Source organism: Crocuta crocuta, unplaced genomic scaffold (genome assembly GCF_008692635.1).
Source record: "Crocuta crocuta isolate KB4526 unplaced genomic scaffold, BGI_CrCroc_1.0 scaffold32, whole genome shotgun sequence".
Classification (NCBI taxonomy): domain Eukaryota; kingdom Metazoa; phylum Chordata; class Mammalia; order Carnivora; family Hyaenidae; genus Crocuta; species Crocuta crocuta.
The window spans coordinates 9,590,541-9,611,833 of record NW_027529424.1 but is presented as its reverse complement, the minus strand read 5'-3'; the positions used below and the strand labels follow the sequence as shown (position 1 = coordinate 9,611,833).

The 21,293-nt window shown below is 48.8% G+C and overlaps 1 protein-coding gene and 1 long non-coding RNA gene across 2 annotated transcripts in view; one reads left to right on the top strand and one right to left on the bottom strand.

The window, feature by feature from the left end:
* ASB13 (ankyrin repeat and SOCS box containing 13) overlaps positions 1-21,293 on the bottom strand; it is a 72,029-nt gene that overhangs the window by 1,388 nt on the left and 49,348 nt on the right. The window contains exons 6-11 of the mRNA XM_077758412.1: positions 13,493-13,567; positions 7,077-7,264; positions 6,449-6,599; positions 4,354-4,488; positions 1,493-1,684; positions 149-180 (exon numbers count right to left, since the gene is read on the bottom strand). Of these exons, the coding sequence (XP_077614538.1) occupies positions 149-180; positions 1,493-1,684; positions 4,354-4,488; positions 6,449-6,599; positions 7,077-7,264; positions 13,493-13,567 (773 nt within the window). The remainder of the gene's footprint in view (positions 1-148; positions 181-1,492; positions 1,685-4,353; positions 4,489-6,448; positions 6,600-7,076; positions 7,265-13,492; positions 13,568-21,293) is intronic.
* On the top strand, positions 312-1,039 carry LOC144227016 (uncharacterized). Its single transcript, XR_013333822.1, has 2 exons — positions 312-529; positions 590-1,039. It is a non-coding gene; the product is annotated as an uncharacterized LOC144227016 (long non-coding RNA).

Sequence of the window (21,293 nt, the reverse complement as noted above, 5' to 3'; positions counted from 1 at the left end):
TGTGAGCGGCAGTGGGGCGGCCCCGCCGGCTCCCGCCTCCCGCGCCGCTGGCTCAGTTGTAGGAAAGGTAATCGATGAGCCGGGGAGGGATGTTCAACTTGCTGATCTTCTCCAGGCCCCGGACGCCAGTGGCTCTCCTCAAGCTCACCCTGCAGAGCTGCGCCAGGGACAGCGGGGTTTCTGAAAAGAGGGAACACGACGCACGTGAGGCCAGCGCAAGGAAACCGCGGAAGGCCTTCAACTGGGAAACCGCCGCGGCGGAACCGGAACCGGAAGCGGTAAGCACCGTGGCGGAACCGGAAACAGCAAACACCGCGGGCGCTGCGTGCCTTCCCTGGAGGGCTACGAGGACTGCCCGCCGGGGGCCTAGGAAGGAAGGTCAGGAAACGGAATGCGGGTGCTGTCCGCTGGGGTACCGTTTTGTGGGGTGCTGGGGAGGTTTTCCGCTTGTATACAGGTCTAAGTTGGCACGCAGATTTGTCAGCAAGGACGCGTCTACGGCCAGGAGGCCCGTGTCTCAGGCTCGCAGGCACGTGAGGGGCGGGGCGAGGGGCGCGCGGCCCTCAGCTCCTGCGGTCCGGGCTCTCAGGGGCCGGAGGCGCAGCTGACCCGCGTCACAAAACCGCGCCGGCAGACGCAGTCCGCACATGCGCGTCGCAGGGCCGAGGGTCAGCACGTCAGGACCAGGGACGAAGCCTGCGGCCAGGAGGCCAGCAAACCAGGGCCAAAGATGGAACGGAGCCAAGGGCCCCGGAGCCGAGGTGCAGGATCACGGGCGGAGTCTGGCCTCGCGACTGCCTTTTGGAACAATTCGATTCTTCACAGCCAAGTAGGCGGACACCTGGGGGGCGCGGTCCGTCAAGCGCAAGACTCCTGATTTCAGGTCATGACCTCAGGGTCGTGAGATCGACCGCCACGGCGCTTCCCACTGAGCAGCGGCGTCCCCTTGGGATTCTCTCTCTTACCCCCCTCTCTGCCCCTCCCCTGCTTGCTCACTCTCTCAAAATAAATAAACTTAAGAAATATTTTTTAAAAAACACCCCACGTATAATGCAAATATCTGCTTGATAAAAATATAAATCAGCCAAACACAATATTCTCAACTTGTGCAGATTTATGAAATAAGTTCTGTAAGAGAGAGAAAAGTCCACAGATGTGGACGGTATTTGCCTCTAAGTTCTTTTCGAGTTCGGCTGGGTGGAGCCGGCAAGAATTTGAATAAATCGTTTTCCGCCCCCAAGCAAGCAGTGTTTGAAAGCCGCTTGCGCGCATAAGGCTGTGTGAACTCCTCTAAAATCTACCCCAAGAAGTCCTGCCCTTCGCCACATCCCTGGTCCCTGGTCTCCTGAAGGGCGGGCCGGGCCGCCCACGGGGATTGGGACGCTGACTGCTTGTACGGGGCTGGCCAGACCGTCAGGACCGGCGGACTCGCGCGGTTCCCCGCAAACACACACCACCCGGACAACGACGACGACACAGACTGTGGCCTCACTCTCGTAGAACTCCAGGCGCTTGGCGGGCGCGCTGCTGCTCCACGTGTAGTCGGACGGCTTCTTCCCGCGGTTGTCGCGGGCGTAGATGTTGCCTCCGAACTCGACGAGCATCTCGATGAGGTCGACGTTCTTCACCTTGGCTGCGTGATGCAGGGCTGTCTCGTGAAGCTTCGCCGCGTTCACGTTGGCCCCTGCGGGTCCGGGGTGCGGAACCGTGTCACCAAGGAGGGTACTCCGGCCAGGAGACAGCCCGACCGGCCCTTCCCGTGCAGCGCCGCGCACGCAGCCGTCCCGCGGGAGAGCGGACCCAGAGGGGCTCCGCACGGCCTTTACAAAATCTTTTTGTACACAAGACCGTGGGGCCTTCCGCCTGCCTTCTTTTTCTTAATGTTTATTATTCACTTTCACAGAGGGGTGCCTGGGTGGCTCAGGCAAAACTAACCTGCAGCTGGGTGACCCAGTGCCCACCCCGGGGGCCGCCTCCCGGGGTGTGTCCCCCGCCCCACAGCGTGAAGAACGTCTACGCTAAGAACCCTGGCCCTGCCCTCGGCTTTCTACTTTTCTGCATGTTTGAGGTTTCCAGTAGCTGAAAATGTTTTCTTTGAAAAGAATCCATTTGATCTATGGAGGAGGGGCTGTCACAGGCCAGCGGCAGTCCAGTCCGGAGCTGACGGCCTGGTGGCGGCGGCCACCACATCGGGGAACCCCTGCTTAAGGCCGGCGTGAACCCCACGGCCGCCCTCCCACTCTGACCAGCCTGCCGCGTTACACTGCCAGCCTGCAATTCGGCGGGGGAGGGACACGACCTAGCCTCCAGCCCCGGGTGTGGGCCCTGATTGGCTAATCCCTCTTCCCCCCACCCCCAGTAATTGGTTCAAATAGCCTGGGCCTGAGCCAATCAGAATTCGGCTGAGTCTGGACGCAGGGACTGGATTAGGTTTGGACCCAGGTCCCAATTTGGGCCCATGGGACACAAGGGGAAGCGTGTGGAAGGCAGCTGGACAAGTGGTTTTTCTCTATTCTGAGAAAGATACCAGAAACCTCGTGAGCAAAAATATTTGGATTTCAGCCCGACCCTGAAGGAGCCATTTTAACTCCGTTGGGGCGCTCAGCATAGGCTCAGGCGAACACTGCGGGCAGTCAACCTCCAAATTTCAGAGAAAGCAGGGCTTGATGGTACTGCTGACGCCCCAGGGCAAACTGGCCCTGAACGCGGTCTCCTTCTAATCCCGCAGCGCCCTCCAGTGGGCATTCCACTACTTAACAAAAGAAGAACCATTTCCATTAAGTTAGGACTTCATGCAGAAAGGATGTTGGGGTTCAAACCCCTAATCTGATCCTTCCCCCTACAGCCACGAGGAGAGGAAGGAAAGAAGGAAGGGCTGAGGTGTGCTGAGCACACAGGTACCAGGTGCTCTGCCGATGGTCGCGGACCAGAAAACTGTTTCAAAAGCTCGGCAGTAATGACGGGCAGGTACCCTGGGCTGATAGGAAAGCTGAGTGACTTGGCCGGAAGGTCTATGGCTGGTGCTCATCCAGAGATTCTTTCACTGTATAAAAAATAAAAACGTGGGGCACCTGCCTGGCTCAGTCGGTTGAGGGTCCGACTTTGGCTCAGGTCATGGTTTCACAGTTTGTGGGTTTGAGCCACACGTGGGGTTCTGTGCTGACAGCTTGGAGCCTGGAGCCTGCTTCGGATTCTGTCTCCCTCTCTCTCTGCCCCTCCCTGCTCATGCTCTGTCTCTCTCTCAAGAATAGACATTAAAAAAAACTTTTAAATATATAAATAAAAATGACCCCAATAACAAACCTTATACAAAATGAACCTTTTTGGCTGAAAAGATTTAAAAGTGCACATTAAAGTGAACAAGACTCAGAATAGAAAAGTACATATTACCTAAGCTCAAATGACCGTCCTCTGGAAAGAACTCGTGATCTTTCTATTCCTGACCAGTTTTGTTTTTTTATCCTAAGTTGCACCCAGAATGGCTGAGCTAAATGTTCCAACAAAATATTTAAGTTGGGTTCATAACAAAAACTCCTTCCAATACCCACTTTGGCTACATTTGCAAACTCCTGTGGTAGATAGGTCCTGAAGCCAACCTCCCCTTGGCTGGGTTGTTTTTCATTCTGCTTTTTGTTTTTCGCCTTGGGATCCTCCCTACGCTGAGCCTTTTTAGAACACTCGACAAGAATCTGGATTCCACATGCTGCCGCCGGCTCCATTTCTCTCAGATCCCCGTCTCTTTCTGATTTAGATGGTGACTGGGGGGCTCAGTCAGTTAAGCTTCTGACTTCAGCTCAGGTCATGATCTCACGGTTTGTGTCTCCCCATCTCTCTGCCCCTCCCGTTGCTCACACTCTGTCTCTCTCACTCAAGAATAAGCATGAAAAAAAATTTAAATGGCTATCGAATTAGGCAGGTATTGGGGATGGTCCCCGTCGCCATCAAAAATAATGATTAACATTCACTGGGCATCAGGCCCTGCAGAAATGTGATCACAAATCCTTCCAACAACCCTACAAAATAAGTTTTACTTTTCCAGATGAATAGATACAGGAACTGAGGCCCACGGTCTCGGCTGGCAAGTGGGAGAGCCAACTTCCAACCCGGACTATGTGAGTCCACCGCCCAGCTCTCGGCCAGTGCACAGTGCAGGTAAACAAAACACCTGCCCCGGGCAGGGTGGGGAGGAACAGGGCCCACCTGCACTGAATAACACGCATAAACACAACACACCTGCACTAAATAGCACGGTGAGTAAACACAACTCTTCGAGCACGGGTGTGAACAGGACACGCCCACACCGCGCAGCTGCAGGTATAAATCCCGACGTGCCCGAGGCAGACGCCGGCCTACCTGCATTAAGCAGCACCTTGACACAGTCCAGATGCTCCCGGGCACAGGCAACGTGAAGAGGGGTCCCGAAATGGCAGTCGTGGGCTTCCAGGTTGGCCCCGACCTCGATGAGAAGCCTCACGCACTCGGAACTTCCTTAAAACAATCAGCAAAGGAGAAGAGCCGTTAAGGAGCATACGAATCTGAAATAAGCCTGAGAGAAACACTAGAACAGGTAAGCCCCACGCCTGGCTGCAGGGGGAGAAAGGGAAGCCAGAACCGCATCCCTACTGAAAGCGGTTCACAATCCCACGTGGCCTCGTGGAGGCAGGAGAGGGGGTTCAGGGTTCCCCCAGCCCGGCCTGGCAGCAGGAGGGACAGAGGGCACAGGCGAGCCTCTTGCGGGAGAGCAGCAGCTCGGAGCAGCTAGACCCGACTCCTCAGGGGGAAGGAAGGTGCTCCCCACCTCCCGGGTCCCCTAAGCGGTGTCAGGAGCACCGAGCCTGGCGGTGTAAGTTGAAGCCCGCCGGCAGCCAGAGTCCAAATCTCCTGGAGGAACTTCCTGCAGCTTCCTGACCTCAGAGGTCCCCCAGCCTTCTCCCTGGCGGGGGCTTTTCCTGCCCCTTTCCCGGCATCTTTAACTGGGTTTGGCTGGAGGTTCCTTCTGTCCCAGACTCCTCCTCTCCCCTCACTCCTGCTTCGTCAGTAACTGCCAAGTTTTTCACCTTAGCCCTGAAATCCGGCCTCTCCCCTACAGCCCTCTGCCGGCCCCTCTTGGGGATGTCAGCACCCCTACAGCGTCCTCTCCCCCGCCCCAAACCCTGCTGATTTCCCCCTAAAGCTTTCTAAATGAATCCGCATGGCTTGGGCTCCGACTCTTCTCCCCACATTAGGAGACCCCACCCCATCGCTCCTCTATGGAAGAGTGGTGGCTATGCCACCACCAAGATTTGCTGTGTTAGCATAGGAATTATCTTGCGCCGAAGGCAATTACCCAGCAGATACAAGGAATGCTCTCTGCCCCCTCCCCATCTGCCTAAGAGCAGGACAGAAATTTACAAAGGCGTCCCCACCCCACCCCCACCAGGAAAGACAGAAATTAATGACCAGAGAAAATTCCAGACCCTTATCAGCCCAGAGAGAGCATCAGAAAACTCCACAAAACAGGTGGAGCGCGTAACGTCTAAACAGGGGATTCTCCCGGCCCGGCCCTCCAGTCCACAGAGGTGGGGCTCTCAGAGAGGCGGGTGTGGAAGGGCAGTAGGCACGGACCAGCTCCAGGTGCCGGAGAGGGGTTGGGGTGGGGGCGGTGAGGAGGGGAAGCTCAAAAGACATGAGCAAGGCCCAGGTCCCCACCCCTTGGGATGACCCAAGGATTTTGAGCATGTGGACCTACTACGTGATCCTACCTAGGGTCCTGGGTTTCATAGTGTCCTTGGAACCATACCGTGTTCTCTCAACTTGAGTGCAAGTGGCGTGGTCTCGGCAGAGAATGGTGGCTCCGAGTGGAGCCACGAAAGAACACGTGCCCACCCCCCAACACAACGCTAGCCACAAGCTTGCAAACTTTGCTCGGAAGAGCAGGCTCCAAACTCCTTAGTGTGTCATTCAAAGACTTCCTGCTTGCCGGTTTTCCCCTATGCTTCCCGTCTTCTCTGCTAGCCCTCTCCTGGGAGCTTCCGGTCCAGTGAGCCTGGACAAGTCGGTTTCTCTGCGCTTGGACGGCCTTCCTCTTGCCCTCCCACCATCTGAAACCTATCCCTTCTTGCGGGGCCGCTGAAATCCCACGTGCTCCCCGAGCTCCCAGGAGGAGCGCCCTGTCCTCAGCATGTGCTGGGTCTCCTCGAACTACACCAGGGGCCCACAGCGCAGAAGACGGTGAAGACTGGGTGAGCCACCGCAGGGCGGACTGATTTCCTGTGTTAATGTCTGAAGGCCCTGCAGACCCAGCTAAGAAACCGAATCCTCCCCTAGACGCACGGCCCCTGCTGCCGGGTGGACGCGGTCTGAGGACTTCCACGGCCGGGTGCCTGCGCTGCAGCAGCAGGCGGGGAGCGCCCCTTAGCCGGCTGCTGGCTTCCCAGCCAGGATGCCGGCTTTGCTCGCGGGGACTCACCGCTCATGCAGGCCTCGTGCAGCGGGGATGCCGTGTACAGCGGGGGATTGACCTTGGCCCCATAGGAGAGCAGCAGCTTCACACACTCGATGCTGCCGGAGGCACAGGCATCGCAGAGGGGCGTGCTGCCGTCGATGTTGCGGGCGTCCACCTCGTGGGGAGGAAGGAACGGGCGTCAGGGTGCGGGGGAGAAGCCCACACGACTGAGTTCTCCTGACGCACGTTCATCTTTGCAAAGACCCTCATTGGTACTCCTTTTCCGGTGTGTGCCAAGGTGCCGTGGCAGGCAAGGGCATNAAATTTCAATCTTGTGTTTAGAATCCTGCTCTTGGACCTGAGCAGCGGCTCCTCGGCCACAGCCTGCCGGCCATCACAACGTCTCCCATGCTGGAAACTAGAACTGCCTTCTCTTTGCCACCAGTGCCCTCCTGATGGCCCAGCCGTTACCATGGTGACCTAGAGTCAGCTGCTCTGTTGGCCTCCACTACCGCCTCCCCCACCGTGGTTTCTCTACTTTCCGTACATTTGCACATCCCAAAGCTCAGCCCAAGCCTCTTAGGGGTTCCCCTCCCTCCCTATACACTCTGGAGCGGGTCCCAGCCATTCCTTTCCCCGAAGGGCTGCTCACCTGGGCCCCAGCGGCCAGCAGCAGCTGAACACACTGCGCCTGGCCCTGCAGACTGGCCGCGTGCAGGGGTGTGATGGAGTCTACGGTGACCTGGTTGACACAGGCCCCGCTCTCAATCAGCTGCTGCAGCTGCAGCGTCTCGCCGCGCTGGGCTGCCTCGTGCACGGGGGTGCGCTCCACCCAGAAACCTGGAAAGGAAGGCGGACCAGCGCTGAGACCTGGTGCCACGAGAGAACACGCTACAGTTGCCAAGACACTGTATGAAACCCAGGACCCTATGTAGGATCACGTAGTTGGTCCAAATGCTCCTCAAAATCCTTGGATCACCTCCAATGCCGGAGCGTGGAGGCCACACTCGTTGGCATGGCCTATAAGGGGCGGTGACCTGGGCCTTGATCACGTCTTCACGCCATCCTCCACCAAGGACCCCTCTCCGGGGCCGCCTGTAGCTGGTCGGTGCCCACCGCCCTCCCACACCTGCCTCTCTGCCGGAGATCCCCACCTGTGCAGACCGGAGGGCTGGGACGGGAGACTCGGGTTTAGATGTTACGTGCTCCACTGCACCCATTTGACATCTTCTCTGAGAAAACTTTCTTCCAAGATCCTCGCTTGCATACCCTCATTTACAGCTTGACACCATCTCCATCCCATCCTTGGCCCGCAGTGCCTTGACAGTGAGGACCACATCTTACTCTACCGGAGAAGATTCCTCCGGAATTTGTACATATAAAATCGCAACATCTGCTAATAGAACTAGTTTTGCCACCTCCTTTCCAATCTGGATGCCTCTTCTCTCCTGCCTCACTGCCCTGGCTCGGACTTCCAGCAAGATGCTGAACAGAAGTGGTAACAGCACATCTTTGCCTCATTCGTTGTTTTTCATGTCAGGGATGAGATTAGCTGTGAGTTTTCCACAGGTGGCCTTGATCAGGTGGAGGACATCCACACACACACACACACACACACACACACACACACACACACACACCCTTTCTAGTGGAGTTTTTGGTTTTTAATCACCATCAGATGGTGGTGGATCTTTGTTCAATACTTTTTCTGCATCTACTGCAATGCTCATGCTGGCCTTCTTAATTCTGTGGAAATGGTGTAGTACATTAATTGAGTTTCAGATGTTAAACCAGCTATGTATTTCTGGGATAAACCTCCTTGGTCATGATGCCCTAGCGTGCTTGATTTGCTAGTTTTCTCAGGATTTGTACGTCTACATTCATAAGTCATTTGTCTTATGATTGGTGTTTTTAGCTGGTTTTACTGGCTGCATAGAATGAGTTGGGAAATTATTCTCCTAATTTTTGGAAGAGTTTACAAAGCGCTGGTGTTGAATCTTTACATGTTGGATCACGTTCATCTGTGAAGATCTCTGGGTCTGGGCTCTCCTTTGCTATAAGCTTTAATTCCTAACTCCATCCCTTCATTTGCTACAAGTCTATTCAGAGTCTCTATTTTTTTTCAGTCAGTTTTGGTAGGTTGTGTCTTTATTGGAATTTGTCCTCTTCGTGTACATCGTGTAATCTGTTGGCCTACAACTTGTTAGGGACTGAATTTTGCCCCCAAAGTTCATAAAGCCCAAACCCTGTGTACCTCCCAATGTGCCTGTGTTTGGAGTCAGCACTGGGATAAACCTCCTTGGTCATGATGCCCTAGCGTGCTTGGTTTGCTAGTTTTCTCAGGATTTGTATGTCGACATTCATAAGTCATTTGTCTTATGATTGGTGTTTACCAGGCATGGGCTTGTCTGTCTTGGGGGTCAGTGAAAAGTGGCTACGACTCCAAAGTCCGTCTAGAAGAAGCAAAACCCCACGGGTAAGATGAGGATTTACAACCTTCCAAAGAGGAGGGCAGGGCAAGGCCCTCGGTCCTGCAGCAAAAAAGGGAAACGCAGCTCAGGAAAGCCAGTGCGCCTTCCATGTCTTGCACTTGGCAGGTAATTGCGTCTTTTACAAATTGAAGGCCTTGTGGCATCCTGTGTTGTAACTTCTCCAGCAGCGTTTACTCACTTCGTGTCTGTCACGTAAATCTTGCACTATTTCGAACTTTACTACATCTGCTCTGGTGATCTGTGACCAATAATCTTTGTTAGTACCGTGATGTTTCAGGGCACCCCAAACCGTGCCCACGTAAGATGGTGAACTTCACCGACAAACACTGTGTTCCATCTTCACCACCCAGCCGTTCCCCAGCCTCCCTACTCCCTAAGACCACCACACTGAAATTAAGACCAGTTAATAACCCTACGATGATCTGTATGTCTTCAAGTGAAGGGAAGACTCCCACATCCCTCACTTTAAATCAGAAGCTAGAAATGATTACGCTTGGTCAGGGAGGCATGTCAGAGGCAAAGACAGGCTGAGCGCTAGGCTTCTTGACCCCAACAGCCAAGATGTGAATGCAACATTTTCTTGAAGAAAATTAGAAGTGCTACGCCAACAAACACGTGAATGATAAGAAAATTAAATGGATTTCCTGCTGATATTGAGTTTAGATGGTCTGGACAGAAGATCAAAGCAGCCACAACATTCCCTTAAGCCAGAGCCTAATCTAGGGCGAGGCCCCACCTCTCTTCAATTCCACAGAGGCTGAAAGGTGAGGAAGCTGTAGAAGAAAAACTGGAGGGTAGCAGAGGTTGGTTTGTGAGGCCCAAGGAAAGGGGCCATCTCTAAAACGTGGAAGTAGGGGTGCCTGGGGGGCTCAGTCGGTTGAGCATCCAGCTTCGGCTCAGGTCATGATCTCATGGTTCATGGGTTCGAGCCCCATGTCGGGCTCTGTGCTGACAGTTCAGAGCCTGGGGCCCGTCTTCGGATTCTGTGTCTCCCTCTCTCTGACCCTCCCCTGCTCATGCTGTCTCTCTCTCTCTCAAAAATAAATAAAACATTAAAAATATTTACCAAAAAAAAATGTGGAAGTACCGGGTGAAACAGGAAGTGCTGAAGTCAGGAAGTGCTGAAGTCAACGCTGTAGCAGGCTACCCAGAAGGTGTAGCTAAGAAAATTGATGAAGATGGCTACACCAAACAGGTGATCGGTGTAGATGAAACAGCCTTCTATTGGATAGAAGATGCCATCTAGGACATTCATAGCTAGGGAGAAGTCAGTCCCACTCTCCTGCCGGTGGGTTTAAGTGGAAGCCAATGCTGCTCGACCATTTGAAAAATCGCAAGGCCTTTAAGAACTATGCTAGATCTACTCTACTGGGCTCTCTGAATGGAATGACAAAGACTAGGTGACAGCACACATGTTTGCAACACGGTTTACGGACTACTTTAGGCCCACTGTTGAGACTTCCTGCTTGGAAAAAGATTCCTTTCAAAATACTCCTTGACAATGTTGCCTGGTCACCCAAGAGCTCTGACGGAGGTGGACAAGTTTCATGTTTTCATGCCTGCTAACACGACGTCATTCTGCAGCCCATGGATCAAGGACATCTCAACTTTTGAAGTCTTGTTTTAGGAATACATTCTATAAGGCTGTAGCTACCACAGCGATTCCTCTAATGGATACGGGCAAAGGAAATTGAAAAACTTCTGGAAAGGATTCACCATTCCAGATGCCATTAAGAATTTTCATAATTCATGGGAAGGGGCCAAAATATCAACATTCACAAGAGAACAGGAGTTGGGGGCAGTAGGTTCCAGCCCTCATGGATGACCGTGAGGGGCTCATGGCATCAGTGGAGGAAGTCACTGCAGGTGAGGTGAAGAACAGCGAGGGGCCCAGATGAAGTGGAGCCTCTAAAGGTGGGCAAAATGGCTGTAATCTCCTGAAAAAAGTTGAACGGCTGAGGAGTTGCTTCTCACGGAGGAGCAAAGAAAGTGATTTCTTGAGATGGAATCTTCTCATGGTGAAGATACTGTGAAGATTGTTGATATGACAAAGGATTTAGAATACGACATAAACTCCACTGACGAAGCAGTGGCAAGGTGTCAGAAGACGGACTCCAATTTTGAAAGAACTTCTGTGGATAAAATGCTATCACACGGCATCACATGCTCCAGGAAGAGTTTGTGAAAGCAAGAGTCCAGAAACACGCCAAGCTCATTGTTGTCTTATTTTAAGAAACTGCCACCCTAACCTTCACCACCCTGGTCAGTCAGCAGCCGTCACCATCGAGGGTAGGACCCTCCACCAGCAAAACCATCAGATGACGGTTACCTTTCTTAGCACTAAAGCACTTTTACAATTAAGGTATGTTTTCAGGCGACGCTACTGCATACTCAACAGGCCAGTATAAACCTAACTTCTGTATGAACTGGGAACCCCCCAAAATTCATGTGATTCTCTCTACTGCAGTGTCCACTTACTGCAGTGGTCTGGAACTGAACCCAAAATATCTCCGAGGTGTGTCCGGGTAGGTCCCCGGGCACGGGCATGCAGGCCAAGCTGTGCTTCTGATCATGGACCCGGCAGGCAGAAACCTGTCTCCCGGCCGGGAAGGCCTCATGGTACAATGTGGCGATGGGAGGTCGGCAGTAAAAACCTTCCACGTCCCCTGAGAAACCCACAGCAGGATGTGGCTTATCCATCCTGTCCAGCAGTCCAGGTGACCCTACGAACTGATTAGAGATTAATGTATTTGATGTGAAGGGTGTGAGCCTCTTAGTGTAAAGCCAGCAACCCAGGAAACCCCGCCTGGGTTTAAACCTCAGCCTTGCCTCTTTCTGGCCGTGTGAACTCTGCCGTACCTCTAAATTATCAATAATAAGGACTGCCTTGCGGCTGCCTCCGGGCCTGTGACTAGCACTGGCACGTAAACTAAGCTGCTCCAGGCTTTATCGTGGTCCCAGAAACCATCTCTTCCTTCTCTCTCCAACCGTCTCTTCCTTCTCTCTCCAGCTGACCGGATGGTAGCGATACCCCCGATGGTAGGAGCTCATGGCTAAGGTTGACAGAAGAAAACCAGCTCACCTTGCTTAGAGCCTCAAATCCTTAAGGTACTTTTTGTCTTCGTCTTCCAGCCTCTCGAATACAGCTCTTGAGTACAGATCCTGAATACGGGATCACTTTTTCGGTTTCGTAAATGGATGCCTGCCTTGGGTCAGTAACAACCTGTACTACTAAGGTTTGCTAAGTTATAAATCTAGGATTCACTTAGGAGGTGACTTGCCCTAAATTTTCTGCAGAGCCTTACAATATGGCCTTAATAAGTACAATCTTTACCTCTGTGGGATGTTCTATTAAAAAATGGAAAAACATATGTGCTTTGAAGTATATATACCACACATCTAGAATTTCAGATCAGAATGTTCAAATGGGTTCTAGTCCCCACAGTGGGCCGTTGCTTCTTCTGGGATAGTGGTGTTCTGGATTCAATACATTCAGCTTATCCCTTAATGCAGAGAACGAAAATTTCAGGGCCTATTTTTAGAGGAAATAAAACAACGACATCCAAAAATATCCATGAACCCCAGAAGCTGTAAAAATCTATTGGTTGAGCGAGCTCTTCTCTTAAAAATTCCTTTTTTTAAGGAACGATGCCAAAAAAAAAAAGCTCAGAAGTGAATCCTGCGCTATTAAGGATTCTACATGTACAAAACCTGTCCAGGCTGCCCTGGTTAGCCATTCTTTGCTTATTTAACTGAACCAAACACCGATCCCTCTGGTGGGGTCAAAGTCTTGTGCCTGCCTGAGGTGGAATGCCAAGTAAGAACAGATGTTTATTAAACGTCTTTGATCGTGTTCAAGGTGCCTGTTTTCCAGGATCCATTCAAATATCAGCCTTGCTATGACTTCAAGTTTCCTTACGCTAAATTTACCCTTAAGAGATCTCATTTTTATCGGCACTACTGTTTTTACTGGTATAAAATTTTTTTAGGGGCTTGGGGGGGGGGGGTGTTGTTTGGTTTTGGTTTTTGTTTTGTTTGCTTCCAGCCTTTCCAAGTGATTTCTCGGCTCACTTCGTCTACTGTAGTATTACTTCATAGGGAAGTTTACTTCCCCAGAGAATGTCCCTTTGCCCTCGCATCCATTTTATTTTCCCGTAGCCCGAATGGTAGGGAAGATTCTGTTAAGAAGGGAGATGGCATTTTGTTTTTAAACATGGGGTGACCTGTCACAAGGGCATTATCCTCTGGAGCATACGCCTTTGGTCCCGGCCGGATGGACCCGTAGGATGCTAATGACAGTGCGACACGATCTTCCCAGAGGGCCCCTGGGAGGTGTTCAGCTCCCACACCGGGCTCTGCGGGGCTGCCCGAGGAGTGGTCCCGCAGAGGCACCTCTGGGTGCTCTGAACTGGGCGATGACCATGCCCACCCCTCTCTGCGCCTCCCCCAAGGTGCGCCGGTGGGACTGCGGTTGGGAAGTCCCACGACCGCCGCTTCGCGACGATGAGCAGCTCTGCAACGCTGGCCGGGGACAAGGAGCCAGACGCAGAGGGCGCCGGAGATGGGGGTTACCGACCTTGCTCCCCGTAAGGACACGGCGGCGCTCCAACCTGGGCCCACCGAGACGCCCCACCGGCGTCCTCCGCGGCACCTGCGCGGCCGGGAGNTGGGGTTCAGTCCTGACTCGGCGCGGCCGCCTCCGAGGCGCCGAGGCGCGCGTCCCGCCGGAGCCGGCACTCTCCCTGTTTCTGTCACCTGACTCGCCTAGGTTCGGGAGGACCAGGCCAGGCGCCTTGCCGAGCCTCGTGGCGGGAGTAAAGAGCCGGTTTCCTAATAAATCCAGGTGGACAATTGAGTGAGCCTTGTGTTTGCTTTTGCGAGGGACGTTGCACGGTTTGCCTGGTCATGAGATTCCTCAGCCAGTCTGACCTGTGCCGAGCCTACCTGTGGAAGTCAGTTTGGGCTGGGAAGTAACAATATCGGAAATTCCCCGATGAGGAAGATGAAGGAGGACTCGTGGAGAGCAGCAGGTCTGATCTCTCGCCTGGACGACTCGAATCTACCTCTGGTCCAGACCGCAGGCGCTGCACTGAAGGGAGGTTGAACCTGGTCCGTCTGACCTGAGCTCCTGCGAGTCACAGCCCCCGCCTTGCAAGTGCCGTCTCAAGCCTGTTGTGGGTTTGCAACCCTTTGCCTCCTGCTTACCGCAATTAGTCCTTTGCGTTTTCCTTGCCAGTTTCTTGCGTTCTGTATTAAATGTGCATTTAAAAACTCTGTTTGCTGTGCGATGTTTTTTCCTACGACAGTGCCTTGCTTTGTATGTTTCTATTTTCTTTGATTTTTTCTTCTTTGACAAAGTATCTTCTAGATCTTAGTATAGACTATATGTTTATGTAAACCATATATATTTATAAACTATATTTTCATATACTTATCTAGATGTATATATTTGTGGCTTACACAAAAAAAATGTACATTTTTTAAAAAACAAACTGGAGGTTTGTGGCAGTCCTGTGTCGACAATCTATCAGCGCCATTTTTCCAACAGCATTTGCTTACTTTGTGTCTTGGTATCACTTTTTGGTAATTTTTGCAGTATTTCAAATATTTTCAGTACCGTGGTGATCTATGATCAGTAATCCTTGATGTTACTGTTAACCCGTAGAAGACCTCAAACTTCCTTGATAAATGCTGTGTGTGTTCTGACTGCTCCACTGACTGGTATTCTCATCAGTCTCGCCCTTTCCTCAGGCCTCTCAATTCCCTGAGACACAGTAATATTGAAATCAGGCTTGTCAATAACCCTACAATGGCCTCTATATGCGAGGTGAGGGGAAGAGTCCCACCTCTGTCACTTTAAATGAAAAGCTAGATGTGAGGAAAGCCTGTCAAAGACCCAAGACAGGCTGAAAGCTAGGCCTCTTGCACCAAACAATTAGCCAAGTTGTGAAGGCAAAGGAAAGTTTTTAATTTTTTTTATTTTTGAGAGAGTGAGCATTCATGTGTGCATGAGCAGGGGAGGGGCAGAGAGAGAGGGAGACACAGAATCAGAAGCAGGCCCCAGGCTCCGAGCTGTCAGCACAGAGCCCAACGCTGGGCTCGAATCCACGAACTGTGAGATCATGACCTGAACCAAAGTCTGATGCTTAACCAGCTGAGCCACCCAGGTGCCTCAGGAAAAGTTCTTGAGGGAAACTACAAGTGCTACTCCAGCAAATACAGGAATGATAAGAAAGCAAACAGCGTTATTGTTGATACAAAGTTTGGTCTAGAGGAGAGAGCAAGGCAGCTGCGCGTTCTGGTAAGTCAAAGCCTCATCCAGAGCAAGGCCCTGAGTCCTCAGTTCCACAAAGGCAGAGTGGCGAGGAAGCCACAGAAGAAAAACTAGCAGACCTGGGTTGCCCTTCTCCCAAAGAAAAAAAACTGCAAGGTGAAGCAGCAAGTGCTGATGTAGAAGCTACAGCAAATTATCCAGAAGATCTAGCTAAGAAAACGATAATCCATGGAAATAAAACAGTCATATATTGGAAGAAAATACCACATCAAATTAGCGTCTTCATTTTCATCATACAAATACCCAGAAGTATTGATCCAGAAGGGATTGCTGGATCAAAGGGTAGTTCTACTTTTTATTTTTTTTTTGAGGAAATTCCATACTGTTTCCCATGACGACTGTTATCATGGTGCACAAGCGTTCCCTTTTCTCCACATCCTCACCAATGCTAGTTATTTCTTGCTTTTTGTTTTTTGTTAATTGCTATTCAAACAGGTGTGAAGTGATAGCTCGTGATTTTGACTTGCATTTCCCTGATGATTAATGGTGTTGAGCACGTTTTCATGTACCTATTGGCCATTTGTATGTCATCTTTGTGAAAATGACTTCAGGTCCTCTGCCATTTTTTAATCAGCTTGTTTGTTTGCTGTTGAGTTGTAGGAGTTCTTTATATATTTTAGATATTAACTCCTTATCAGATCTATGATTCACGAATATTTTTCTCCCATCTGATATGTTGCCTTTTTGTTTTGCTGATGGTTTCTTTTACTGTGTAGAAGTTTTTACTCTTTTCAAGTTTATTTTGAGAGAGATAAGACAGCATGAGTGGGAGAGGGGCAGAGACAGAGAATCCGAAGCAGGCTCTGCACCATCAGCACAGAGCTTGATGCAGGACTGAAACCCACAAAACCATGAGATCATGACCTGAGTCAAAACCATGACTTGGGAGCACTTGGGTGGCTGAGCTGTCCTGACAACTCAGAGCCTGGATCCTGCTTCAGATTCTGTGTGTGTGTGTGTGTGTGTGTGTGTGTGTGTGTCAAACAAACATTAAGAAAAAAATTTTTTAAAAATGACTTGGACACTTAAGTGACTGAGCCACCCAGGTGCCCCAGAAGCTTTTTTACTTTGATGTAGTTCCAGTTGTTTGTCTTTGCTTTTATTGCTTTTGGTGTCAAATCAAAAAAAAAAAAAAATCATCAAGGTCAAGGAACTTACTGAGCATTTTCTTCTAGCAGTTTTATGGTTTTAGGTCTTAGGCTCAAGTTTTTAATTAATTTTGAGTTGATTTTTGTGTATTTTATAAAAGTGGTCCCGTTTCATTCTTTTGCATGTAGTTGTCTAGTTTCCCCAACACCATTTGTTCAAGAGAGTATCCATTCCCCATGGTATAGTCTGGGCTCATTTCTCATGAACTAATTGACCATATGCATGGATGGACTTATTTCTGGCCGTGCTGTTCTGTTCCATCAATTTACGCATCTATTTTTTTTTTTTTTAATTCCAGTATAGTTATAGTGTTATACTAGTTTCAGGTGTGGAATATAGTGATTCTGCAGTTCTATACATTACTCAGTGTTAACCACAATAAGCATATTCTTAATCCCCTTCTCCTATTTCACCCACCTTCACCCAGTCCTCCCTGGCAACCATCCATTCTTGCTATGTCTCTCTCATTTCCTTTATTCATTTGTTTCTCAAATACCACATATAAGTGAAATCATATGACATTTGCCTTTGCCTTTCTCTGTTTTATTTTGCTTAGCATAACACTCTCTAGCTCCATTCATGTTGTGGCAAATGGCAAGATTTCACTTGTTTTGTGGCTGAATAATATTCTGCTGTGTATATACACCACATATTTATCAATTCATCTATCTACGGATACTTCGGCTACTTCCATAACTTGGCTATTGTAAATAATGCTACTATAAACATATGGATGCGTGTATCCCTTTGAATTAATGTTTTTGTATTTTGGTGGTAAATACCCATTAATGTGATTGCCGGATCATAGAATACATCTATTTTTAACTTTTTGAGAAATCTCCATACTGTTTTCCACAGTGAATGTACCACTTTGCATTCCCACCAACTGTGCACAGGGCTTCCTATTTCTCCAGACCAACATTTGTTATTTATTTTGTTTTTTTTGTTTGTTTGTTTTAGCCATTCTGACAGGTGTAAGGTGATACCTTTTTTTTTTTTTTTTTTTGGTGTAAGGTGATACCTTATAGTGGTTTTGATTTGCATTTCTCTGGTGATGAATGATGTTAGGCATCTTTTCATGTGTCTGTTGACCATCTGTATGTCTTCTTTGGAAAAATGTATGTTTATGTCTTCTGCCCTTTTTTATTGAGTTGTTTTGGTTTTTTTTTGTTGTTGCTGTTTTGGTGTTGAGTTCTATCAGTTCCTTATGTTTTGCATACTAACCCTTTATCAGATATGTCATCTACAAATACCTTCTCCCATTTGGTAGGTTGCCTTTTAGCTGTACTGATTATTTCCCTTGCTGTGCAGAAGCTTTTTGTTTTGATGTGGTTCCATTAGTTTATATGTGCTTTTATTTTCCTTGCCTCAGGAGGCATGTATAAAAAAATATTCCTTCAGCCAACATCACAGGCATTACTGCCTGTACTCTATTCTATGGTTTTTATGGTTTCAGGTATCACATTTAGGTATTCTATCCATTTTGAATTTATTTTTGTATATGGTATAAGAAAGTGATTCAGTTTCATTCTTCTGCATGTCACTGTCCAATTTTCCCAGCATCAGTTGCTGAAAATTATCTTTTTTCCATTGGATATTCTTTCCTGCTTTGTTGGAGATGAATTGGTCATATAGTTATATGCCGGAGGCCAGCTCCAGGAGGTCCAGGGGTCCCTGAAGGATGGACGGTGTCGGCGAGAGCGAGTAAGAGAGCCCTGAGATTCTTTCTGATCACCAGGCAGGCATTTCTGTCCTGTCGGTTTTGGTGTCTTTATTTATAGGTCAAATGATAACATCAGAAAAAGGAATTTTTACAATGGATAACTCTTTGTGATAAGATGCTTTGTAAAGTGTACAGAAGCAGGTTTTACAGAAGTGTTCTTGCAGAACTACTCCAATCATAGTGAGGTTGAGTAAATCTTACAACTAAGGAAATAACAGGATGTTCTTAGGGAAAAACAGGATGACATACACATTTGTTCTAAGTTAATAATGCTAGGATTAGGACACAGGTGAAGTTGTATATAGACAGGCTAGGGTCATTCTGTCAGGCTCACAGAGGACGAATGTTTTTGAGCTGGTTCACAAGTTGTTTGTGGAAACTTTTTTGACTTGATGCTGAATGTGTAAACACCATGGAGGCCCTAAACGTGTCGGCCTTTGTATTTGGGTTTATGTCTTAGCTGCTCGTATCCATCCTCATCCCAGCCGCCAGTGTGAGGGAGGGTGTTTGCGGAAAGTAGGCCTTGGGGAAGGGACTGCTGTGCTTCACCAGTTAGAAAAGGTGTAATTATTAACTTAAGTTCTGCCCCTATCTGTTCCTTAACTCTAAATGAGGCTCTTTGTCTCGGGGCCCAGGCTCAATTGTAACTCCTGTGTTCTTAACCCCCTTTATTATCTAAGTCTTGGATCTGCAAGGCCCTTAGGAAGAGCCTTTTGACAATCATCCACAATGTTTTCATCTAAAATCTCTTTTGAAAAGTCAGGAATATGTTTTTCCTTATGAGGAATCTGTGTGGGGAATATTGGTCTGATTTGGAATATTGTAAGGCCTGGTCAAGACCAGCAGGCTCATTTCCAACACGAGCCAGTAGTAGCGGAAGGAGATACCAGTTTTCATTTCTCATGGCAGGAGCTGTGCAAACGCTATCATTACCTCGCTGTGACTGTCGTCCAGTGAGGCCGGTGCGGCTCCCAGCAGCTATGGGATTATTTCTGGAATTTGTATTCATCTGTATTAATCTACTGTCTTGATTCCTACAGCTTTGTAATACAACTTGAAGTCTGGAATTGTGATACCTCTGGCTTTGCTTTTCTTTGCCATTGTATATTCAGAGTCTTTGGTGATTTCATACAAATTTTAGGATTATTTGTTCTAGCTCTGTGAAAAAATGTTGCTGATATTTTGATAGGGATTGTGTTGAATCTGTAGGTTGGTTTGGATAGTAGAGTAAATTTTAACAATATTTGTTATTCCAGTCCATGAGCATGGAATGTCTCTCCATTTATTTGCATCATCTTTAATTTCTTTCATCAGTGTTTTATAGTTTTCAGAGAATAAGTCTTTCACCTCTTTGAGTTTATTCCAAGGTATTTTATTATTTTAGGTGCATTTATAAGTAGGATTGTTTTCTTAATTTCTCTTTTTGCAGCTTCATTCTATCATGTATAGAAATGTAATAGATCTCTACATTGATTTTGTATCCTGAGACTTTCAGGAATTCAGTGACCAGTTCTAGTGGTGTTTTGCTGGAGTCTTTAAAATTTTCTGTATCTAGTTTCATGCCATCTGCAAATAGTGCAAACGTTACTTCTTCCTTACAATTTGTATTCCTTTTTCTTGTCTGATTGCTGTGGCTAGGACTACCGGTGTTGTGGCAAATACAAGTGTTGAGTGGGTGTCCCGGTCTTGTCCCTGACCTTGGGGGAAGAGCCTTTGCACCACTGAGTACCATGTTAGCTGTGAGTTTTTCAAATATGGTCTTTATTATACTGAGGTATGTTCCCTCTAAGCTTACTTTGTGGAGGTTTTTATCAGGAATGGATGTTGGGCATTTTCTGAATCTATTGAAATGATCATATGGTTTTTATCCTTTCTCTTGTTGATGTGATGTAGCATGTTAATTTTGTTTTTGTTTTTTTTTAATGTTTACTTCTAGGAGAGAGAGCGAGAGAGAGAGAGAGAGAGAGAGAGAGAGAGAGCGTGAGCAGGGGAGGGTCAGAGAGAGAGGGAGTCACAGACTGAAATAGGCTCCAGGCTCTGAGCTGGCAGTCAGCACAGAGCCCAACGCGGGGCTCGAATCCACGAACCGCGAGATCATGACCTAAGCGAAAGTCGGATGCTTAACCGACTAAGCCACCCAGGCGCCCCATGATGTAGCATGTTAATTGATTACTGAGCCACCTTACCTCTGGGAATGAATCCCACATGATTGTGGTGAATGTTTTTTTTTTGGGGGGGTGTATTGTTGGATTTGGTTTGCTAGTATTTTGTTGAGGATTTTTACATCCATGTTCATCAGAGATATCAGCCTCTAGGTCTCTGTTTTGGTGGTGTCTTTATTTGGTTTTGGTAACAGGGTAATGCTGACTTCATAGATTGAATTTGGAAGTTTTCCTCCGTCTTCAATTTTTTGGAATAGTGTGGAAAAAAATAGGTAATAACTCTTCTTTTAGATGTTTAGTAGAGGGATGCCTAGGTGGCTCACTCAGTTGAGCATCTAGCTCTCGGTTTTGGCTTAGGTCACAATCTTCTGGTTTCATGGATTCAAGCCCTGCATCAGGCTCCATGCTGGCAGTGCAGAGCCTGTTTGGGATTCTCTCTCTTTCTCTCTGCCCCTCCCCCATTCATGCTGTCTCTCTCTCAAAATAAATTTAAAAAAATAAACCACTTTTTAAAAATTAATTAAATGTTTGATAGAATTCTTCAGTGAAGCCATCTTGTCATGACTTTTGTTTTTCGGGAGATTTTTGATTATTGATTCAATTGCATTGCTGGTAATCAGTCTGTTCAGATTTTCTTCCTGTTTCAGTTTTGGCAGCTACCCTGGGAGTGAGGCAGGCCTGGCGGGCGTTGGATGGGTGGATCTGCCAAAGCATACATTTCACGTGGTGTGAGCAAGTTGGGTAGTGAGTGCAGAGCTGCACGGGTTCCCACAGGTGGCTGTGTGTTTATGGTGAGAGGTGTTGGGGGGAGTAGGGGGGAAGGAGGGAGCTCCTGCTGGCTCCTTTGTTCCTGGAGAATCCTCCAAGGATCTCTGCCTCTCTGGGACTTGCTCTGAGATTAGTAAGTAACTCCCTCCTAGATGCCCCAGGAATTTTTCAAACTGCTGCTACTAGGCTATATCTCTACAGGGTTTGTTGTGCTGTCTCTTTAAGGGTAGGCACTCAGTCG